General features: G+C 40.4%; 1 protein-coding gene across 1 annotated transcript; it reads left to right on the top strand.

Annotated features, from left to right (window-relative positions):
• The first annotated feature begins 2,106 nt into the window (after positions 1-2,106).
• mfsd8l1 (major facilitator superfamily domain containing 8-like 1) lies at positions 2,107-11,754 on the top strand. The gene is made up of 11 exons (XM_079267782.1): positions 2,107-2,415; positions 5,053-5,238; positions 5,382-5,444; positions 5,936-6,055; positions 6,347-6,426; positions 6,515-6,887; positions 7,007-7,080; positions 7,356-7,569; positions 7,879-8,001; positions 8,115-8,245; positions 9,353-11,754. The coding sequence occupies exons 1-11, from the start codon at positions 2,340-2,342 to the stop codon at positions 9,431-9,433; spliced, it is 1,521 nt and encodes a 506-aa protein (XP_079123908.1). The 5' UTR covers positions 2,107-2,339; the 3' UTR covers positions 9,434-11,754.
• The last annotated feature ends 7,093 nt before the right edge of the window (positions 11,755-18,847 follow it).

The following is an 18,847-nucleotide window of genomic DNA, read 5'->3' as shown; positions in this document are numbered from 1 at the left end:
TTTTTCTTATCTTGACAATTTCTTCTTTGTTTTATTAACCAACCATAAACCTCTGCAACTTCTTAGGGGCTCTTGCAAACGTGTTGAATTAGGTTATGTTTTGTAACCGTGTTCTGCAATACTTTTACTGCAGGCACGCTGTGTGCTGTAGTGGAGAGGGTGGGAAAAGGTTTTTACAAAGAAGCTGATGCTAACTGGCCCAAGCACTGTACCTCACAGGGCAATGGTCTTAAACACTGCTTTGTTTTGGAATAATGTATAATTATTAATAGACATTACATTAAGTCATATTTATTTTGAGCATACATTTCGGCATTCCTTCTTCCAACCAGTAAATGGAGCACTGACATGTCTGCTAGATATGTCATCCAGACACACAGCTTTTAAAAGTTACATTTAAAACAGCGGAACAGTCGTCACCATCTCTTTCCAGAAATGGGGTTCAGAATAACTGGAATCCGCTCACATCAAAAGGCTTGCAATTAATATCTGCTTTGGAATCTATTCACATATGAATGTTGTTGTGTGTGTGTGTATCCTGCTTTAGTTGTCAGAATGAGGAGCTGCAACTTTATTTGGCCTTGAGTGCTACTATGTTCTCCTGCTCTGCATATGTACTGGACATCTCCAGACTCCATGTATTCTTCCATACCACAGGCCCACACTGACCCTGTACTTTTCTTAACCCCCATATACTTCACAGTGACCAAGCCGAAAAACGTGAAGAGGCCATGCGTTATTACTTCTTATTAAATACATTTTATGTCTCTGCAAACAGCAAACTGTTGGTGCCTTTTCACAATTTCCAAGAACAGGGCAAGACGGGAGAAGATCAGATGGCCTAGATTGCGATGACATCTTTTGAAGATGCTGCCAGTTTAAGTTAATACATATGGTACTTTATTACCCAGCATGCCATAGGCTATATTTGCTTGGACGGCAGCAATCTAAAATGTGGATACTCGTGAGACAGAAGATTGAATTAAGGGTGAAGAGGCAGCTGTTTGTGTGTAACAGAGGCTTGTCAATGTCCGCGTTAATGAGTGTCACAGGATGTGAAGGAACACTGGCAATGACTAACAAACTCCTGATATGTGCACGGAAAGCCTTCAAACATTGGAGTGCAGTGAAGCTGTAGAATAAGATTGCAGCCGTAACAAAAAACAGCAAAATGGCAAAAATGATATCACTACACCGACCAAGTTATTAGAAGAATATAGATGTTGGGCTTCCAACAGGAAATACTGGATTTGAATGGTTTAATCTATGTTCTAGATTCTGTAGCAGATTTTGTGCTGATGATTAGTAATTTAAATAAATTATGTAACACATTTTCTGCTCAAACACTTATTCACATATTCAGTGCTTTTCACCAGAATACTATTTTCAGTATGGACATGAAACAGAATTAGCTTTTATTGCTTTTCAACTGGTATCCACTGGTCTAATAACTCCCTGAATGCAAATCAAATTCAGATTGTGACAATGTTGGTTTGGCATATTACAGAAGTGACAAACTGCAACTGTAACCTGCATTTACGTAGACAGAGAATAACAACGTCGGTACATTAGTTGTGTCCTGGTTGTGCCATACTGGAGCAGGATTTGTTCTCATATAATATCATGCTACTGCAAGATTCCCGTTTAGGATCTCCGATAGCTTACTCTTCTTAATTTATATATATTTTAGTTTAACATCTTAAGGTCATAAATGAATTGTCTTTTTATGTATATTTTCTAGAACTAAGGTTTACTTTAAAACACTTTTGAGCATTTCCAAAGCATTATTGAGCTTTCCCTTCTAGTCATTTATTGATTTCTAATCATTTCACTGTGAAAATTAAATTAAACTCGCAAAAGGGTCGTCATTGGGTCCTTTTTTGGTCAATTTGTATTTCATTAAATGGCCAGGCATCTAAAGGCACACATGTATCTCACACCTGTGCACTCGCACTCGTGCATTCACATTGTAGTGGAAGGTTCGGGTCGGTCCTGTGCTCGGTTCCAGTCCCCCGGAAGTGATGTAGGTTGGAATACACTGCGCAGGAGCGTTCCGGGGCGGCTTGTTTGCTCGCCGGGGTTGGTGCTTCCAGCTTTACAGGTCCAGGGAGTTAACTGTACTTCACGGATCAACTAGCGCCGCGCACTCCTGTAGAGATATGTAGCACATTACGCACTTATTTTTCCACAAGAAGAGACCGTTTTAAAACTGACTCGAGACGGGCTTGGTGATGTCACTGCATTCAGATCTGACTCGAAGCACTGCATTCGGGATTATGTCAACAGTGGTGTTTCGCGGAGAGATTCGAATGAACCTTCAAGTATAGCAGCCAAACACGATGGATAATCGACGGAAAAGGAAGCTGACGTTCTTCACTATTGGGCTTATATTTCTTCTAAGCGGTGTGGAATATGGTAAGATATCTTTTTAATTCAATCACGGTCCCTTTAAAATCTAAATGTTGCATAATCGTTGACATATTTCATTACATGCATGTAAAGCTATTGCAGATAAAGTTATCACTCATTGTAATTAAACATTGGTTAGTAATATAGAGTGGTGGTAAAGCCATGTAGAGGGAATTTTACTATTCGGTCTTAGTTTTTGTTTGTGGTACATACTGTGATTGAACTTGTGGTTTGACAAGTTGATGAGTGTTTCAATTCATCTGAGATGTTTCGAGATTCGAGCTGTGGCTGTTTGATGTCATCCGACATGTCTTCAATCCGTATAGTGTCATTTGAGGTATAGTTTTCAGTTTATCCTCTGCTGATATTAGCATGAAGGCATTAACGCCAAATATTGTTAAGGAGAGTGAATATAGACGGCACGCTGCTGCATAAAAAATCCCCTTCAAAATAAAAGCACAGGATTTTTTGTTGTTGTTTTGTTTTTAAATAGGCAAAGGCCCACAACCCAAGGCAAGGCAAGGCAAGGCATGGCAAGTTTATTTTTATAGCACATTTCAACAACACGGTAATTCAAAGTGCTTCACATAAAACCATTAAAAGCATCAAAACATAAGGCAAAAGAAAAGGAGATTTAAAAACAATTAAGAACATTCATTAAAACATTAAAAAACAGTGCAAGAAATAAAATGCAGTATTAAAATGCAGGAAATTGATGAATATATGAATTGAATGTGGTTCAATTAAAGGCAGCAGCAAACAGAAAAGTCTTCAATCTTGATTTAAATGAGCTGAGGGTCTCAGCAGACCTGCAGCTTTCTGGGACTTTGTTCCAGATATGTGGACCAGAAAAACTGAATGCTGCTTCTCCATGTTTAGTTCTGACTCTGGGAACAGAAAGTAGACCGGTCCCAGACGACCTGAGGGGTCGGGATGGTTCATAAGGTAGCAGCAGATCAGAGATGTATTTTGGCCCTAAACCATTCAGTGCTTTGTAAACCAACAGCAGGATTTTAAAGTCAATTCTTTGTTGGACAGGAAGCCAGTGCAAAGACCTCAGAACTGGAGTGATGTGGTCCACCCTCCTGGTCTTAGTGAGGACTCGAGCTGCAGCGTTCTGAATCAGCTGCAGGTTTCTGATGGACTTTTTACAGAGACCTGTAAACACACCGTTACAGTAGTCCAGTCTGCTGAAGATAAATGCGTGGACACGTTTTTCCAAATCCTGTTGAGGCATAAGTCCTCAAATCCTTGATATATCATATTGATATGTTGATGTTGATATATAACCCACTGAAAACCCTTTGGGTCGCGACCCACCAGTTGAGAATCACTGCATTATATGAACCTATCAGATAAAGAATACACTTGGCCAGGACTGTAGGCAGGATTATAGTTCTCCAAAGGACAGGAGTGGATCAGTAACTTCATTTAACTGTTCCATTGTGTTAACTCAAAGCCGTCGCCATACTGGCCATGTTATTTAATAATTTACTGTTTGAAAGAAATTTCACAAACAACTAATTTGGCCTGTGGAAAATCTTTCCTATGTTGTTAATCTAAATGCCCCAAACAATAGCCAAGGACATGACTCAATGTTTTCACCTGACTCAAGCTGCAGACCCATCCATATTGAAGTGAAATCTGGGTCATTGTTTCGCCCTTATGCCACCTTACGCTCACAATACCCAATTCCTTACGGTACCCAAGGACATGCTTGCGTCATGTCCTTGGGTACCATTTTGATTAACATGATTCGAATGTTATCCCATATAACAACACCTTTAAACACACTCCTTTTAACACCTCTCTCAATAAGATTCAGAAAGATCAGATTTATAACAAGACTCTTGTGTTAGATTGCATTTCACTGTGCATGTGTTTTTCATTGCCGCTCACTGTAGGTATAATGTCGTAAAACACTAACAAAGAAGTAAGATTCAATTGTATGACATGGTTTTATCACTCCCTCACATACAGATGCCTCTGTCAGAGTTTATTTTAGTTTATTAGGATCTCCACTAGCTACAGCATAGCTACAGCATCCATTAGCTCCATTAGCTACAGCATACAGCTGTTCTTCCTGGGGTCCACACAACAGACTTGCATACAGGCAATGCAAGAATGAACGGCACAAGCCTTGAACACAGACAGAATAACATGACATACTAATATCAAATAAACAGGACAAGACAAGCTCCTGACAATTGTGTCAGCATCTGGTGGTGGGGGGGGGGGGGGGAGGATGAACATTCTTGCAAATGACAAGAACATTTCATTTCCCTCGTTGAAAATTCCCTCGCAGGCTTTATTGGGTGTCTTCTGACCCAATAATTGAGTCAGCACCATGGAGGCATTCAAATGGAGAAGGAGCTACCAGTCTCTTAGCATTACTTGCACTGACATGGAATGTAACAGAGCCACAGTGTGGTCGATTGACTCCACAAAACTATGACACATGTGACTCGGCATCGCTAAGTTAGCCAGTGTAGGCTCAGCAGATTTGGAATACAATGTTCACTTCATATGTTGTGTGTTGTCCAACGCTTTTCAAGTCAGACATTGAAGTGTAACATCACTTCAGATGAAAGTGTACTTCACAAGGCAGATAAAAACTGATTCCGCTTCCTTTTGTGTCCCCAGCGGTAATATTGCCCACAATATGGAGGTATTTGCAGACATTGGATGCAGCACCCTACTTCCTGGGATTGGCCCTGTCGACATTCAGCTTCAGCGGGCTCCTGACGGGACCGCTGTTTGGCCACGTGTCCGACCGAACGCAGACCACCAAGAAGATCATCTTATTTGCCAACTGTTTTGAGATAATTGGCGAGTCCGCTCATATTTGTATTTACACCACTGCTGCCTTGAAACCGTATTCTCATTTCAAAAACACAACTTCCTTTGTTATTCTAATTGTGTTACTATTGTACGTGCCTAACTTTATTTTTCTCCAACTTTTTGCTCTCCAGGTAATTTCATGTACTTTATGGGCTACTCCAAGTGGCTGTTACTGTCAAGCAGACTGGTGGCAGGTGGGTCTGCACCAAATGACACCTCTCATACCAGTAAAACCTGGCAGTATCAGTATGTAAAGATTTCAATTTTAGCTTGTGAATAAAATGTTGCACCGTCGTTTGAGCCTTCTAACAGCTGCTGTTCAGTATATTTTAAATGTGGTACATATTTAACCCCAAAATTATAAATGGTAACATTAGAATATGTGGTTGACCTGCTAAGTATATCCAGAATGCTTGAAAACACTGGCATACGTTTTTCTCTTTGTAAGAAGGCTCAAGTAGCCACAGATCCCAACATTTCAGCACATTGATCATGCTTTGAAACTTTAACCTGCGGTGATACAGTATCCTACTTTAAGTCTGCTGTTGTGTATTTTAGGTACTGGTATATAATAACACATTATCTGACATAATACCACAAGAATGTACATCCTCTCCAGAGCTGCAGGTGTTAACCTCAATGTTTCAGTAATGTAATTCACTCATGAAATATGTATTTTCCCCAGGCATCGGCACAGGTGCTGGCTCATCTATCTTTGGCTTCCTGACCCGAAGCACCTCCCCCGACGACCGCGCCACTGTATTTGCTGCTGTCATGGCATGTCGACAAGCTGGCCTTCTGATTGGTCAGTGTTTTCTCTGCTTTCTTATGACAAATTCCAAAGGCTGCCAGCTGGTGATTTGAGTTTAATTGGTATGAACTGGAATGGTTTTGTGATCTTTACACAGAAAATAAGATTGAGATTTGAGTGGAATTACTTTCCATCTAGCCTCCCATTTAACACAGTGACTGCTGAGCGCTCAAGTAGCCTGTATGATTGTAGTTGCTTTTAGATTAGTTTGCTACTTACCAAGATTGTGCTCAATGATTTGCAAAGATTTTGGGGTAACATGTTTTAACTTTGGGTTTGACACAGGTCCAGCATTTAACATCTTCCTGAGGCTGTGTGATTTCCACCTGGGTCCTTTTGTGGTCAATAAATACACTGCGCCAGGGGTAAGGGTCCGCACGACGCTTCTTTCCTTTTTGCAGCGTTCTTTGCCCCCTAAAAGAAAAGTTGTGACTCGTTATCCATCACCTGCAGTTGTTCATGTGCCTGCTGTGGACTCTCCTTCAAGTGGCGGTGATCTTAATGTACTGGGACCTACCGCCTCTAGAGAAGGGGAAGGCCAAGAAGAGTCTGACAAGCCAGAGCAGGGAGGAGGTGGAGGAGGATCGAGGGCTTGTGGAAGAGGACAATGACGAGGAAAAGCCGCTAATGGGGTCGCAGGAGCTGGGGGGGTCCTACGGCTCAGTTGTGACAGCCAACGGCTCAGTTGTGACATCCAACCCAGCCGGATACGACTCCTCTGCTGCCTCAAAGGACACGTTGAATCATATCTCTCCACCTCCCTCTCCCGTGCCACCGGAGTCCCATGCGTCTTCCAGCCCCCTTAAGAATTTCAGCATATCCCGAGGTGGGTGGTTTACAGTGTGTGTGTGTGTCAATATCATTCTAGGTCCTTCAAAAAGTCAGGGAAAAGTTGTAAAACACATTTTGAATTCTTAAAAATAATGTCTCTGATCCTCTTTGTAGAGTTCCTGAGAGAAGAAGTAGTGGTGCTGCTGGCTGCTCAGTTCATCACCCTCTTCAACCAGACAGCGCTGGAGGTGCACTCAGAAACACACACACATACGCAAAGAAAGTCTCTTTATATTTATTTAGTTAAGGATCACTTTCCTAAAACAAGTAGAGTAACCGTTCTGCTTTCAATGAATTTATTTTGTTTCTAAATAATTTAGAAACGAATGAAACCATGCTGGGATAGGAATTGTTATGGGATACTTCTGGCAGACATTTTTACTCTGGAAGTTTATGTTTTCAGGACTTTGTGAGAATGTGCTTTCATGCACTGTACCAACATCTCCCCGCATTCCCTCCTCAGACCATGGTGACTCCGATGACCCAGAAGTACTTCAGCTACGGGGAGCTGGAGAACAGCGTGATGTACTGTCTGTGCGGTGTGGAGGTGATCGCCGGCTTCCTGTTTGTGCGCTGGCTGAGCCAGCGTGTTGCTGATCGAGTGGTCCTGGCCGTCGGTCTGATCATTTGCAACATCTCCGGTGTCTGGTGCCTCATCTTCTTGGCTAACCCACGAGGTCAGACTGCACTGAAGAAACTGTTGTTATTGTACATATAGATCTTCATCAACTGTAACTGATGCTGCTCCAAAACCTGATCTCCCACGAAGAGTCAGCTTAATGGTGCATTATTTACTGATGACACCTGTTTGACAAAGCAGGTTTACATGTTTATCTCTGCTGAATACAGAACATCCTTCAATCTGGTAAACACTCTCTAGTATACAAATTCTATGACAACCATCCTCTCGATCAAACACTTGAAATACCCGGTTAGAACTTGGCTGTATCATGAGTGTATCAATGCTTTGGTGTTTTCTTTTGCAGGTGGTGTCTCCTGGCAGCTAACTGAGTTCATCATTGGGGTGTTTCTGCAGGTTTTGGGTTTGCCATTTGTAGCCGTGGCTCAGGTTTCCCTCTTCTCCAAAATTACTTCTGAGAAAACACAAGGTGAGAAACTGCACCATCCATTGGAAAATAGAAAGCATTGCATGTTGGGAAGTGTGTCCTTTTACCTGGCGTTGTTTGGTGTGCTGAGTCTTTGTGCCTTGCTTGTATTGCAGGTTTCAGTCAGGGAGTGCGGCGCTCAGTGGGCGGTCTAGCTACCATCCTAGGCCCTCTGTGGGCTGGTGGCCTCACCGAGAACATGTATATCATGATGGGGGTGATGATGGGACTGATGGCACTGCTGACGGTATGCAAAAGGAACTAAAAGACAGAGAATGTGTCTATTTACAAGTCATCCAGTCTGGGTGAAGGTGATTATGGCGGTGTTTTGGGGAATTGTCACTAAATGCACCATGTGAGGCCTAAAACCGACAATTTCGCCACCAGTGTTGGTAGTTGTGGCATTATTATTGTGCACAAATTTAACCAAATCTACTTCAGTGGAACTTTATTAACCACTAGGGCTGTGTACTGAATCTCAATACTTTTGTATACAGGTATGAATACTAAATGATTCGATTTACCCTCATTTAACATGTGCACAAGACGCAGATCTTATTTCTGTTTCAAGCAAGAATTGCAATAACAGTTTTTCTTTTTTTGCAGCAAGAATCTAATTCGAATAAATAAGAAACAAACAAAGCTCAGAAAAGGGTTTCCAGTTAGGAATAGGAGATGCGAGTTGACATCTTATAGCCAGCAGCTTCTCTTGCGCTCGGGAACAAAGGAGCATAACGAAATGCTTGTAATGCCTGTAATGAAGAGTGGGCAAACCATAGCTCAGCAACCAAATGTTTCCACTATCACTGAGAAAGAAGAAAACACAACCCGAGTGTGTGCCTGCGTTAGAAGGACTCGGTGTGTACACTTTGGAAAAGGTGAAAGGGAGTCCACCTTTCTTTGAAATTAGGCCCACTGGGAAGCTGCCTTCCCTCCACAGCCCTGTCTTTTCTTTCATTGGTGATGACATGTTGTTACATCACTGACAGCTCTGAAGCAGGCTTTCAAGATCCAGGGTTTGCACCAAATCAGTCAGTTTTCAGGATTCATTTTGCAGCCGAGTGAAGAAAAGTGCTTCGTGTGAAAGTCAATGATTTGCTCAGGCATCAGACCGTTATTTATTCTAATGTATCATTTTCAGATTCATGAGAAATCCTTTCCTAGACAACTTATTTTTAGGAGATTTCTAAATTGAGTTCATTACCGAGAGAGGTCTGAGAAAATGAAATAAATATAAGAAATGTACAAGAGAATCCAACACTTGTTTTTTCTCTTAGAGCTTCATTGCCAAACTGTTTTTTTTTCTTTTCTTCTCTTTCTTGTATTAAAACTGGTCTAATATTGTTTCATACAGGTGATGATGGCTTTCTCATACAACCGGCTAGTTGCACCTGCTACAGAGGAGCAAGTGGACGACTCGGACAACTGTGGCTGATGTGATGCAATACGATTGGATATGGAAGGTAGCCTTTTACAAACACAATATAATAAAGGAAGACATTTACGTATCCAAAGACTTGCAATAAGACCTGTATTTTGTTAATGCAAGACAATTTAGTTCTTGCATGCATTCGTATTATGAGCCAGCAACAATCAAAATGGTCACTGGGATTTTGGACCCCTTTGTTCGTAATAATAATAAGATGCTATATTCCATGTATTTGGTTTGACTGGCAAACAATATCTTTCGTCAGATAACTTCCGGACTCTAAATAGCAGTGTTGTCTACCACCATACTGCCTCTTATGATGTATTGCTTTCCCTTCTGCCTGTGCACAGTGGAGGATTCCCTGTCCTGTACCTTACACACCCTCCACAGTTTCACTTTCTGCATTGGGACCAGCATGCAGAGTGATAACACCCACACACACACACACACACACACCAACAGCACACACCTCACTTCCTCCTGAGGGCTTACTTAATACTTGGACTGGTCTGATTTGTCTACAGAGGTTAATGAAAACACCCGTATGGTGTATACGTACGTTTCCCATGGAAATATGGAATCCTGCTGCGTGTGCAAGCTCTGGATGAAGAACATTTCCATCCGTTTGTGTTACTACACTGGGTTCATCACACTCTGACATTAATGAACATTTCTTTTTTGGGGGGGGGGGGACTCAAATATATTTATCAAGCTTATGGAAAATAATCAGATAAATTAAATTCCCAAAAGTTTTTCATGTGTCAGGAGTTTTTTGAAAAAACAGGCTTTATTGTCCTCCAAGTTAAAATACATATATTGTGGTCCAACATTTTCTATGCTGATACATCAGAAGGAGTTTAGCCTTTACTCCTATTAATTCCATCTACGTCTGATATAATGCCACAGAGAAATATTAAAAAAACTGTATGTTATTAATTTAACTCTTAAATTATGTGTGTTGTTCATTAATACTTTCAGAGGGGCCCCTACCATTGAACCAGTGCGACGAGTCACTGTCTAAAAGATCCACGAACATAAAATAACTGAATTAAAAAAGTGGGTTTTGAGCTGGTTCTTAAAAGTATTCACAGTATCTGCGAGGCATAGAGTTGCAGGCAGAGCATTCCAGAGCAATGCTGCATTTGAAACCTCACAGTAATACAATTCTCAGGGAAACGCCTAAATACAATGGTCACTATAATTTCTAATCTTCCTGTCTTAAAGGCTGACTAAGTTTCCTGCTTAAAAGACATCTATTTGTGTGATGCTGCTGTAGTACACAGTTTCAACACTAGTGGGCACTCTTAGTCTTTCTACCAAAGTATGTCCCCGTCTGTCCCGCTGAGCCGAATGCTTCCAGTGTGACCTCAGTCGGTCTGATAACTCCATAAGGTCAGGTGCACTATCATACACATTTAGGGAAAAACTGCTTTCATTGGGAACTTTGTTGTACAAAAATAGTATAGTTGTCTTTTAGGTTGCAGTACAAAAAATGAATTTTTTTGGCCCCTAACATGTACAGTACACCCAACAGAAAGAGGAACTTCTATTGCATTACAATGGCTTGTGTTTCGTTATTCTCTCAAGAAACAGTGAGTGTGTGTGGCATGCACAGTAAAAGATTAACGTATAAAACCAAAAATAATAATGATGTTAATTATAATATAATTCACAAGAAACATATGTAGGTGTATAATGTATCAATACATTTATATTTAATGTACAGTTTATTGAAGCGCATGCCTTTCTTTAGTAGGTAACATGCTATCAACTCAAAGGCCTACAAATTGAATCATAGAGCACAGTATATACAGAAATATTTATAGCAAATTATCACATTTCATTCATGATAATGTTGCCAATGGTAACTTCCCCCTACTTTCCACAACATCATAAAAGAGTGCTATGTGTGAAATATTAATATGCTGTCTCGGGACATGAATTAATCATTTTTTTAACTTTTTTTTTTCTTTTTCTTTTGATTAAATACATAAAATATTTTCTTTTCAAATTATTGTTGAATTAACATTTCAATTATTGTATTTATTTATTTTCTTTTTCTTCTCAAGGTTTCTCTTTTTATTTTGGTTGTAAAATTCATACTATATGTTTCCAGTCATTCTAATATATTTTATACTTTCATTTTCAGTTTATTTGTTCTTAGCTTTAGTATTTCTTTTCATTTTTAAGGGACCATGAACAAAATACTGATCGGCAATGTTAGTTATTTTTATGTTAAACATAAATTGTAACAGACTTAGTTCAGAGCTTATAATGCTAGTTGTCTATAATGTGGATACTATTAGTGGCAATGGCTATTATTAATATATACCAATAAAGAAATATTCTATTATAATCGAATAACTCTTTTTTTCTGAATTTGTTTTCCCGTACATGATGTATGCACCACAATATTTAATTTACAATCCAGTATAATCATTTTAAGAGTGAAGATATTTTCTTGTAAATAAATATGGATATTTCTTAAATAACAATTCATAAATGTACAATGTGTAATGTAAATGTAATCTGAATTTACTTACGTATATATTGTGATTTTATTTACAGTACATATTGAATTTCTAGGTATGTTTGTAACATACAGGATTATTTTGAAACTGTCTCTGCAATGCTATTTCAAAATAGCCTCATTATCTGTGAAAAAAAAAAAATATAATGTTGTATTCAACATTTGGTTAATGTACATTAACATAATATATGAAATATGTGTATGTATATATATATATATATATATATATATATATATATATATATATATATATATATATATATATAGTAACTCACAAGGAATTGTATTAAATAAATAGACCACAGACCTTAGTTTGCAGATGATTTTAGAATAGTGACATGATGACCACATTTCTAAACCTGGTGTTCTTATCATTGGTCTTAATGGGTCAGAGGACGGGGCCCACTGGGGGTCGCTGTGACCCTAGCCAACAGAACCAGAAACTAGGGCATAGTTGTGGTCTGTCTTACGCGTGACGACACGCCGTCTGCCTGCTGATGTGGTGGCGAGGGGGTGTGGCCTCAGACGTGAACTCTCGTTGAACCCGTTTTCGTGTTGGGCGGGGCAGGCTCAGAAATGTTACGACACAGGGCAAGTAAAAGCGATATTTGGTTCTTTTTTTCTTAACTGGACCCCTCCACCACCCATCTCGCACACACACACACAGCCTACAGCGGCAGTCTGACCAAACAGTGACCCTGCGTATCAGGGTCACTGTTCGGTGTCATATCAGCAGCGGTTGTTGGGTTGAGTTTGGTAAGCTCACTCCTCCTCCTCCTTCCCTACCAATCACAGAGATATGGTACGAGGCATATACAGCCTAATTCAACGATGATAATGGACGTGAACTTTCGATGAACTGTGTTTTTTGGACTAGAGGGCAGCGATGTCGAGTGGAGTTCAGTGGGACTTAAACGTTCATCGTTTTCAATCTCATTCCCCAAACTGGGTTTGGTTTGTGCAGGGATGACTTTGGATGATGCACTGCGACACATCGCAGCTCAGTCCAACATACCGGTACACATTTTACCCATGGGAGTGTGGACAAAGGCACACTGCAGCATCAGCCACCACTTTTCCCACATATCTCCTTTTTCTTGCTCTTGCACTTTACAAGACCCTCTCTCCGTTCAATGGACAACTTAGCGGTTCATGACTAACACCTTCAATTTGGTCATTATTAGACTTTCATGATGGTCGTTGAGATGGGTAATAAATGGATAGAAGGGCTCTTAAACCTGGACTTCAAAGCTTTTGAGCTGCCAAGCGTATGAAATATTTAGCTTGTGCTCTAGTGTCATGGATTCTTAATGTTTTTGCAAAAAGTGCTCGAGCCACTGTCAAATCAAAATGGTGGCACCGACGGAAACCTGTGAAAGTCTGTGAGTGTCCCTGCATGAGTAGCACTTGAACCTTGTGTTAATAATACATATGTCACTCCGCAGAGCTGCAGCATCTGGAAAGCAAGACGGTTATGGCAAAAAAAGGGACAAGCGGAGTGCTTGAGTTGTGGTATAGCGGGAAAAAGTGATGTGCTGCGACAGGAAGTCTGCCATAACAAAGGGTGAAATACAATCTCATGCCAGAGTTAGACTTTAACCGAGTTTCTTAAGTTGAAAAGGTCATCTGGAGAGTCTAGTTTGGCTTGGTTGATGTTACAAATGGAAGTCCAGCTGAAAATTGAGCTCCATTTCTGTCACCCAAGGCTGTGTGACATTCTTTCTCCATTGGTCCTATCAGGAAAGCACAGTTGTGTAATGCTTCTTCTGTCTGAATGAATAATGAAGTTTGAGTACAAGCTACTCAAGTTTGAGTGCAAGCTAGCCAGCTGCTGTTGCGCTGAGAGTTCTGTTTAGCCAAATGTGTCACGCTTCAGTCATCTTCAGTGCTGGAAGTTTGCTTCTAAGTCTTCCCCCTCTCTTTGATCAGACAACGTCATACACTTGCTGTGGATTTGTAATTCTGATGGTCTTTTTGATCCTTGACATGGCACGAGCTTTCTTTCAAGTCTTGACCCGTGTGGTCAATGAGAGTAGAGCGACACATGAGGGATTTAGGATACTTCTGTCTCATTTGATACCATTTCAAACTCTTTATGTTGGCCGGTCTGTGAAAAGAATACTAATTTGTGCTTTTCTCCGTAGCTCTATTCTATTTTTTTTTCCATTTCTTTAATGCAGCTCAGTGAATCCTCAATTCCTCACAGAGCATTTTTATTTGGATGTGTTTTGAAGATAGGTCTGCTTTGGAGGCATATAAATGAAATTATGTGTTGAGGTAAACGCATTATAAATGTCAAAATGTCACTTTATATTATGTCTGGCGGTCGTTTGTTGTCGTTTAAGTTTAGGAAGCTACAATATTTCTTTAAAATATTTTCTATTCAGGGTCAACTAATATCCAATCTCTCCATTTTTGTCGCATACTTCTCTTGTTTCTGTTTGCTGCTGCCTTTAATTGAACCACATTCAATTCATATATTAATCAATTTCCTGCATTTCTGCATTTTACTACTGTATTTTATTTCTTGCACTGTTTTTTTTAATGTTTTAATGAATGTTCTTAATTGTTTTTAAATCTCCTTTTCTTTTGCCTTATGTTTTGATGCTTTTAATGGTTTTATGTGAAGCACTTTGAATTACCTTGTTGTTGAAATGTGCGATACAAATAAACTTGCCTTGCCTTGCCTTGTTCTGACAACTATCATCCCGCACCCACGATTGTACCTCCACCCTCGCCCGCCCCCTTTGCTCCCAGAGCAGAGATTACCAGCCCATCTGTATCACCAAAGCCAGGCCACGCTAAGCCGGGGGGAGCCCTGCTCAGCAAGGCACCGCCGCAATTGTTAACCCTGATTAACTTGATGTGGCGCTCAGTAGAGGGAACAGTGTGAAAATCAAGCCAGTGCCGTGACCCAGTGCCCTGCCGCTGAACCAAGGGGAAATTGGGCAAACTTGGGGAGGGCGGATGGGAAAAGGAGCCAGGAAAAAAAGAGAGAGGCGTGAAAACAGAATTAAAAGAGAGACAGAGCGATGGCAAAGAGATTAAGGCGGCTTGAAGCTACTACCAAACATTGCGCAGGAGGAACAGATATACATATACATACAGCACATACATATCTGTCTCTGTTTTAGTCCAATGGAAACTCGATGCATGTTACGATATAGACTCCAGCGTTAAAACATACATTGGTTTGACTTTCAGTGGCCCTGCGATGTGCGTCTGTCGAGCTGCTGGATGCAACAGGACATCAAAGATTCAGATATATTGACATTATCATGACACAGAAGAGACGGTGTTGATGTTTGCTGCACATTTTTACATTTTGAAAAAGAAAAAAGGTTCACTTACCTCCATGAAAATACAGATTTCATTTGTGTATTGTCCCCAACATACTGATACTTGTACAGAATGCTTTTCAGTTGGATGTCCTCCACATGACTCCTCACAGAAGAGACTTAAATTCATGCTGTTTGCACATTAAGATGCATTTGCTCATCTAGCTTTGTACCGAGGAATGCATTGCTGCCAATGACTCAGTCTGAAAGTTAGACCATATGTCAACACCAATGCCAGCCTTCATATTTGGGTTATGACATATTGCCGGACCAAGCTGACAGGAAGCCATCAGGCGTGTTGCCTGGCAGGAGTTCATCTTGTTTATTTGGATTCCAGCTCAGTGTAAAAATACTGTAAACAGAATATGGGCCAGTGTGTTTTTACCCACAGGCTCTGTTGCACTTGAATTAAGAAATGTTTCAGTGCAGATTTGTCAGCACATGGTTGAGAGATGATACATTTTGTTTTTTTTATTCCTAAATCAGGTGTAAGGTAGACATTTATGAAATGTCTGCAATTTTAATTTCAAGTTTCTCTCTATTGGAAACAAAGAACACGGAGAATGTGACCCCGGACTACAGCATGTTTGTCCATCTCTATCTGTTGCTGTGTGTTAAACATTTGAAGAAGCGTAAATTATTGAAAGGGGTAAATTATTTACGTGAAATATTTAGGGAGATGTATCAACTGAAACCTATGAATTCAGGCACTTTAATATAGCTAAAACGCTATCAGCATTCCTTTACAGTCTATTTCTATTTCAAATAAAGGCCCAATTTGGAGAAATACAGTCAAGGTTTGTCAATTAGACTTTGAAACTGTATTCAATTTTATCATGTTGCATTTAGCACTGTCAAACATTTTAAAACTGTCTAAATTGTGTAAGAAATGTTGTCATGTGTGTGTGTGTATGCTAGAATATTCATACAAAAGCCATAAATATATATGTGCCAAAATAAAAACATGTATTTTCTTGTAGCTGTCTACATGGTGGGGTGGGGGAGTATTGTTATATTAGGACGCTTTAAGGAAATCATACCTTTGTGCATTTGCAATGACACCCCAAACACATGCAGAGATGATACATGTTGAACCCTGTCACAACCCAACAGGCCCTTCCCTCTCGCAGTTCCTGGCCATTTCTCCTTTGACCTATAATTAAGCTGCTTTCGGCATTATAAGTTGAGAAGCAGCTTTGCCAAACTGCACTGACAAATCTCTCTCGACCGAACTACTGCTTTGTCTTACTTGGATGCTTCCTAGCTCCCTTGTTGAACTCCAAAATATTTTATTTTCACACCAAGAAATAAGTCCTACATTTGGAATGAGGACAAAACAATATTGTAAACGCAGGTTGTGAAGAGCACGTTTCATAAGCGGACCTTTTTTGATATTGTGTCATAAATGTGAGAAAGTTAATTTGAAGCTTTGACCACATGCATGACTGTCGCATTGTATCAGGAGCCTGTATTCTGAAAGTCATTATAACCGGATTAAAGGCAGAGAAGAGTATAGGGAAGTTGGAAACATATAGAGGAGCTGGCGGTTAGATGGTACGATAACAGAATGGTCACACGTTTGAGCTTCACAATATCCAGTGTGTGAATATGAGCTTCAAGGACAATACCAGTGAGTTGGCATGTTTAAACCCATTTACTTCAGATCAAATATCTCTTTTATTACAATTAACTGTTTTGCAAACTATGCTGGAGTGTTTTTCGACTTTATATTTTGCCTTCACGGAAGCCTTTGGTTTCCATCAATTTCATTTGGCAAAGAAAGAAAATCAGTTGCAGACTCCTTAAACTTGTTTAAGTTGTATAATCCATCACAGTCACTGATTCCAATCAAGTTCCTTTATTGTTACAAGCTAATGCAGTTTCAATGTAGATTGATAGGAAAAGTCTGGAGTGTGTTTTCTGAACAATAATGCAACTTTGACAACATCTGAAACTCTTCAGCACAGTTTCCAAAGTGGTCGGCATAAATGTAAAGTATACATCAACTTTAGTTAAAGTGCTAAAGCATGCACAAACACTTTAACCAAAAAACTACTTCTACTAGTTATGATATATGTACTTGGGTACTAAATGGCTGAAATATTAAATATGTAGATGTTCTAATATGAAAATCCTCTTTAGGGGGTGTATCTTCTGCATTTACGCCAAGTACGTTTTGGACGAATGTTCATCACATTATGTTGTGTTAACATACGATCGTCTTGTTCTGTCCGATGATAACCTTATAGCCGGATGTCTTTAGGATGAAATAAAAATGACTAATAAGCCTGAAGATTTGAGTCTGTCTGCTTCAAACTGCAGCGTATTTCCTGAGACGTGAGAAAATAAACTAAAACCTGGGCACACCAATCCAGTAGATGACAGAGGCATCAGATGATCGCACTTGGATTGGGTTTTTCCTCCATTTGTTCTGAATCTTTTTTTTAAGATGCAACTCATGTTGCAGGGCCGGATATTGATTCCTTTTGAGCTGCAGGTAAGATCTTACCCTGAGCTCAACAACAAACAGTCAAGGACATTCTTCTTCACATACGACCAGTCTTGTGAGAACATTGTTGTTTTTCGGACCGGGGATTTCTCAGCCCCTTCTGTGTTAGACCGGGTGGACATTAAGAGACACAGACAGGAGGGTGAGAGAATGTGTGAGGCAGCAGGAGTCTTGCAGAAAGGAGGGACCTGAGACAAGCTGGCATTATAAAGCAGTGACCCAGAATTAAGCGCGGTGGACGGTAGCGGGTTGATTTGATCGGGCAGTGCTGTGTTGTTAAATCGCTCATTAAATCCAATTAGCAAGAGGTAGAAGGAGACAGAATGGAGGGTGTGTAGGACGCAGTAGAGCTTTTAGTCTGGCTGCGCCTGAGTGAGATTGCGTGCCAAGCCAAGCAGGTGACAAAACTCCAACTCTGACCTCCTGACCTAGCCATGGGACCCCCCACTTGTTCCCTCTATTTCATCCTTCTCCCCTTGTTCTTCCTCACCTGCCCACTCGCCACTTTCACCTGCGACCTCGCTTGTCTTTGTGTGGTGCGAGGGTGCTGGACATGTCAAAGAGCAATCGGTCTGACTGGCCTTCCATGCAAAGTACACGGTCAAGCCAATGAATGTCTCACCAAATTAAAGAAACCCATAGCCGGAGTGTTGCTCTCATGTTGTGCCGAGGCACTGCAGTCACACCAGAGCAGTGCCAAGACAAATGCCACACCTTTGCACAGCATAACAACACCCTGCTGTGGCCTCTCAATAACCTCTCTGTAAAAGTTAACCGCGGACAATGCCCTAACCCTCCTGGACTTAATAATCCATCCACAGTTTTCCCCACTCTCCATTTCACTTTCTTCTCAGTTTAATCTTTTTCGTTTCCATGGTTCATAATGTTTTTGTCTCCAAAATTGAAAGCATTGGTTTAAGTCACAAACAAACGAGGACGGATTATGAGAGACTTTGATCATTTAGTTATTCCTCTCGTGAAGTCTCATTTGGTTTGGTGATCTGAGTTCATTCCTGTTTACTTCCCAGACTGTCATAACACCG

Source organism: Melanostigma gelatinosum (assembly GCF_949748355.1).
Source record: "Melanostigma gelatinosum genome assembly, chromosome: 4".
Taxonomy (NCBI): domain Eukaryota; kingdom Metazoa; phylum Chordata; class Actinopteri; order Perciformes; family Zoarcidae; genus Melanostigma; species Melanostigma gelatinosum.
Note: the sequence above shows the minus strand (reverse complement) of the source record. Positions and strands in the feature narration are given on the sequence as shown.

Bases quoted from the DNA above. Each gene is read 5' to 3' on its own strand.
- mfsd8l1 (XM_079267782.1), top strand. From the start codon at position 2,340: ATGGATAATCGACGGAAAAGGAAGCTGACGTTCTTCACTATTGGGCTT. The intron at 5,239-5,381 runs GCGAGTCCGCTC...TTTGCTCTCCAG, and splicing joins CAACTGTTTTGAGATAATTG to GTAATTTCATGTACTTTATG. The intron at 5,445-5,935 runs GTGGGTCTGCAC...TATTTTCCCCAG, and splicing joins GTCAAGCAGACTGGTGGCAG to GCATCGGCACAGGTGCTGGC.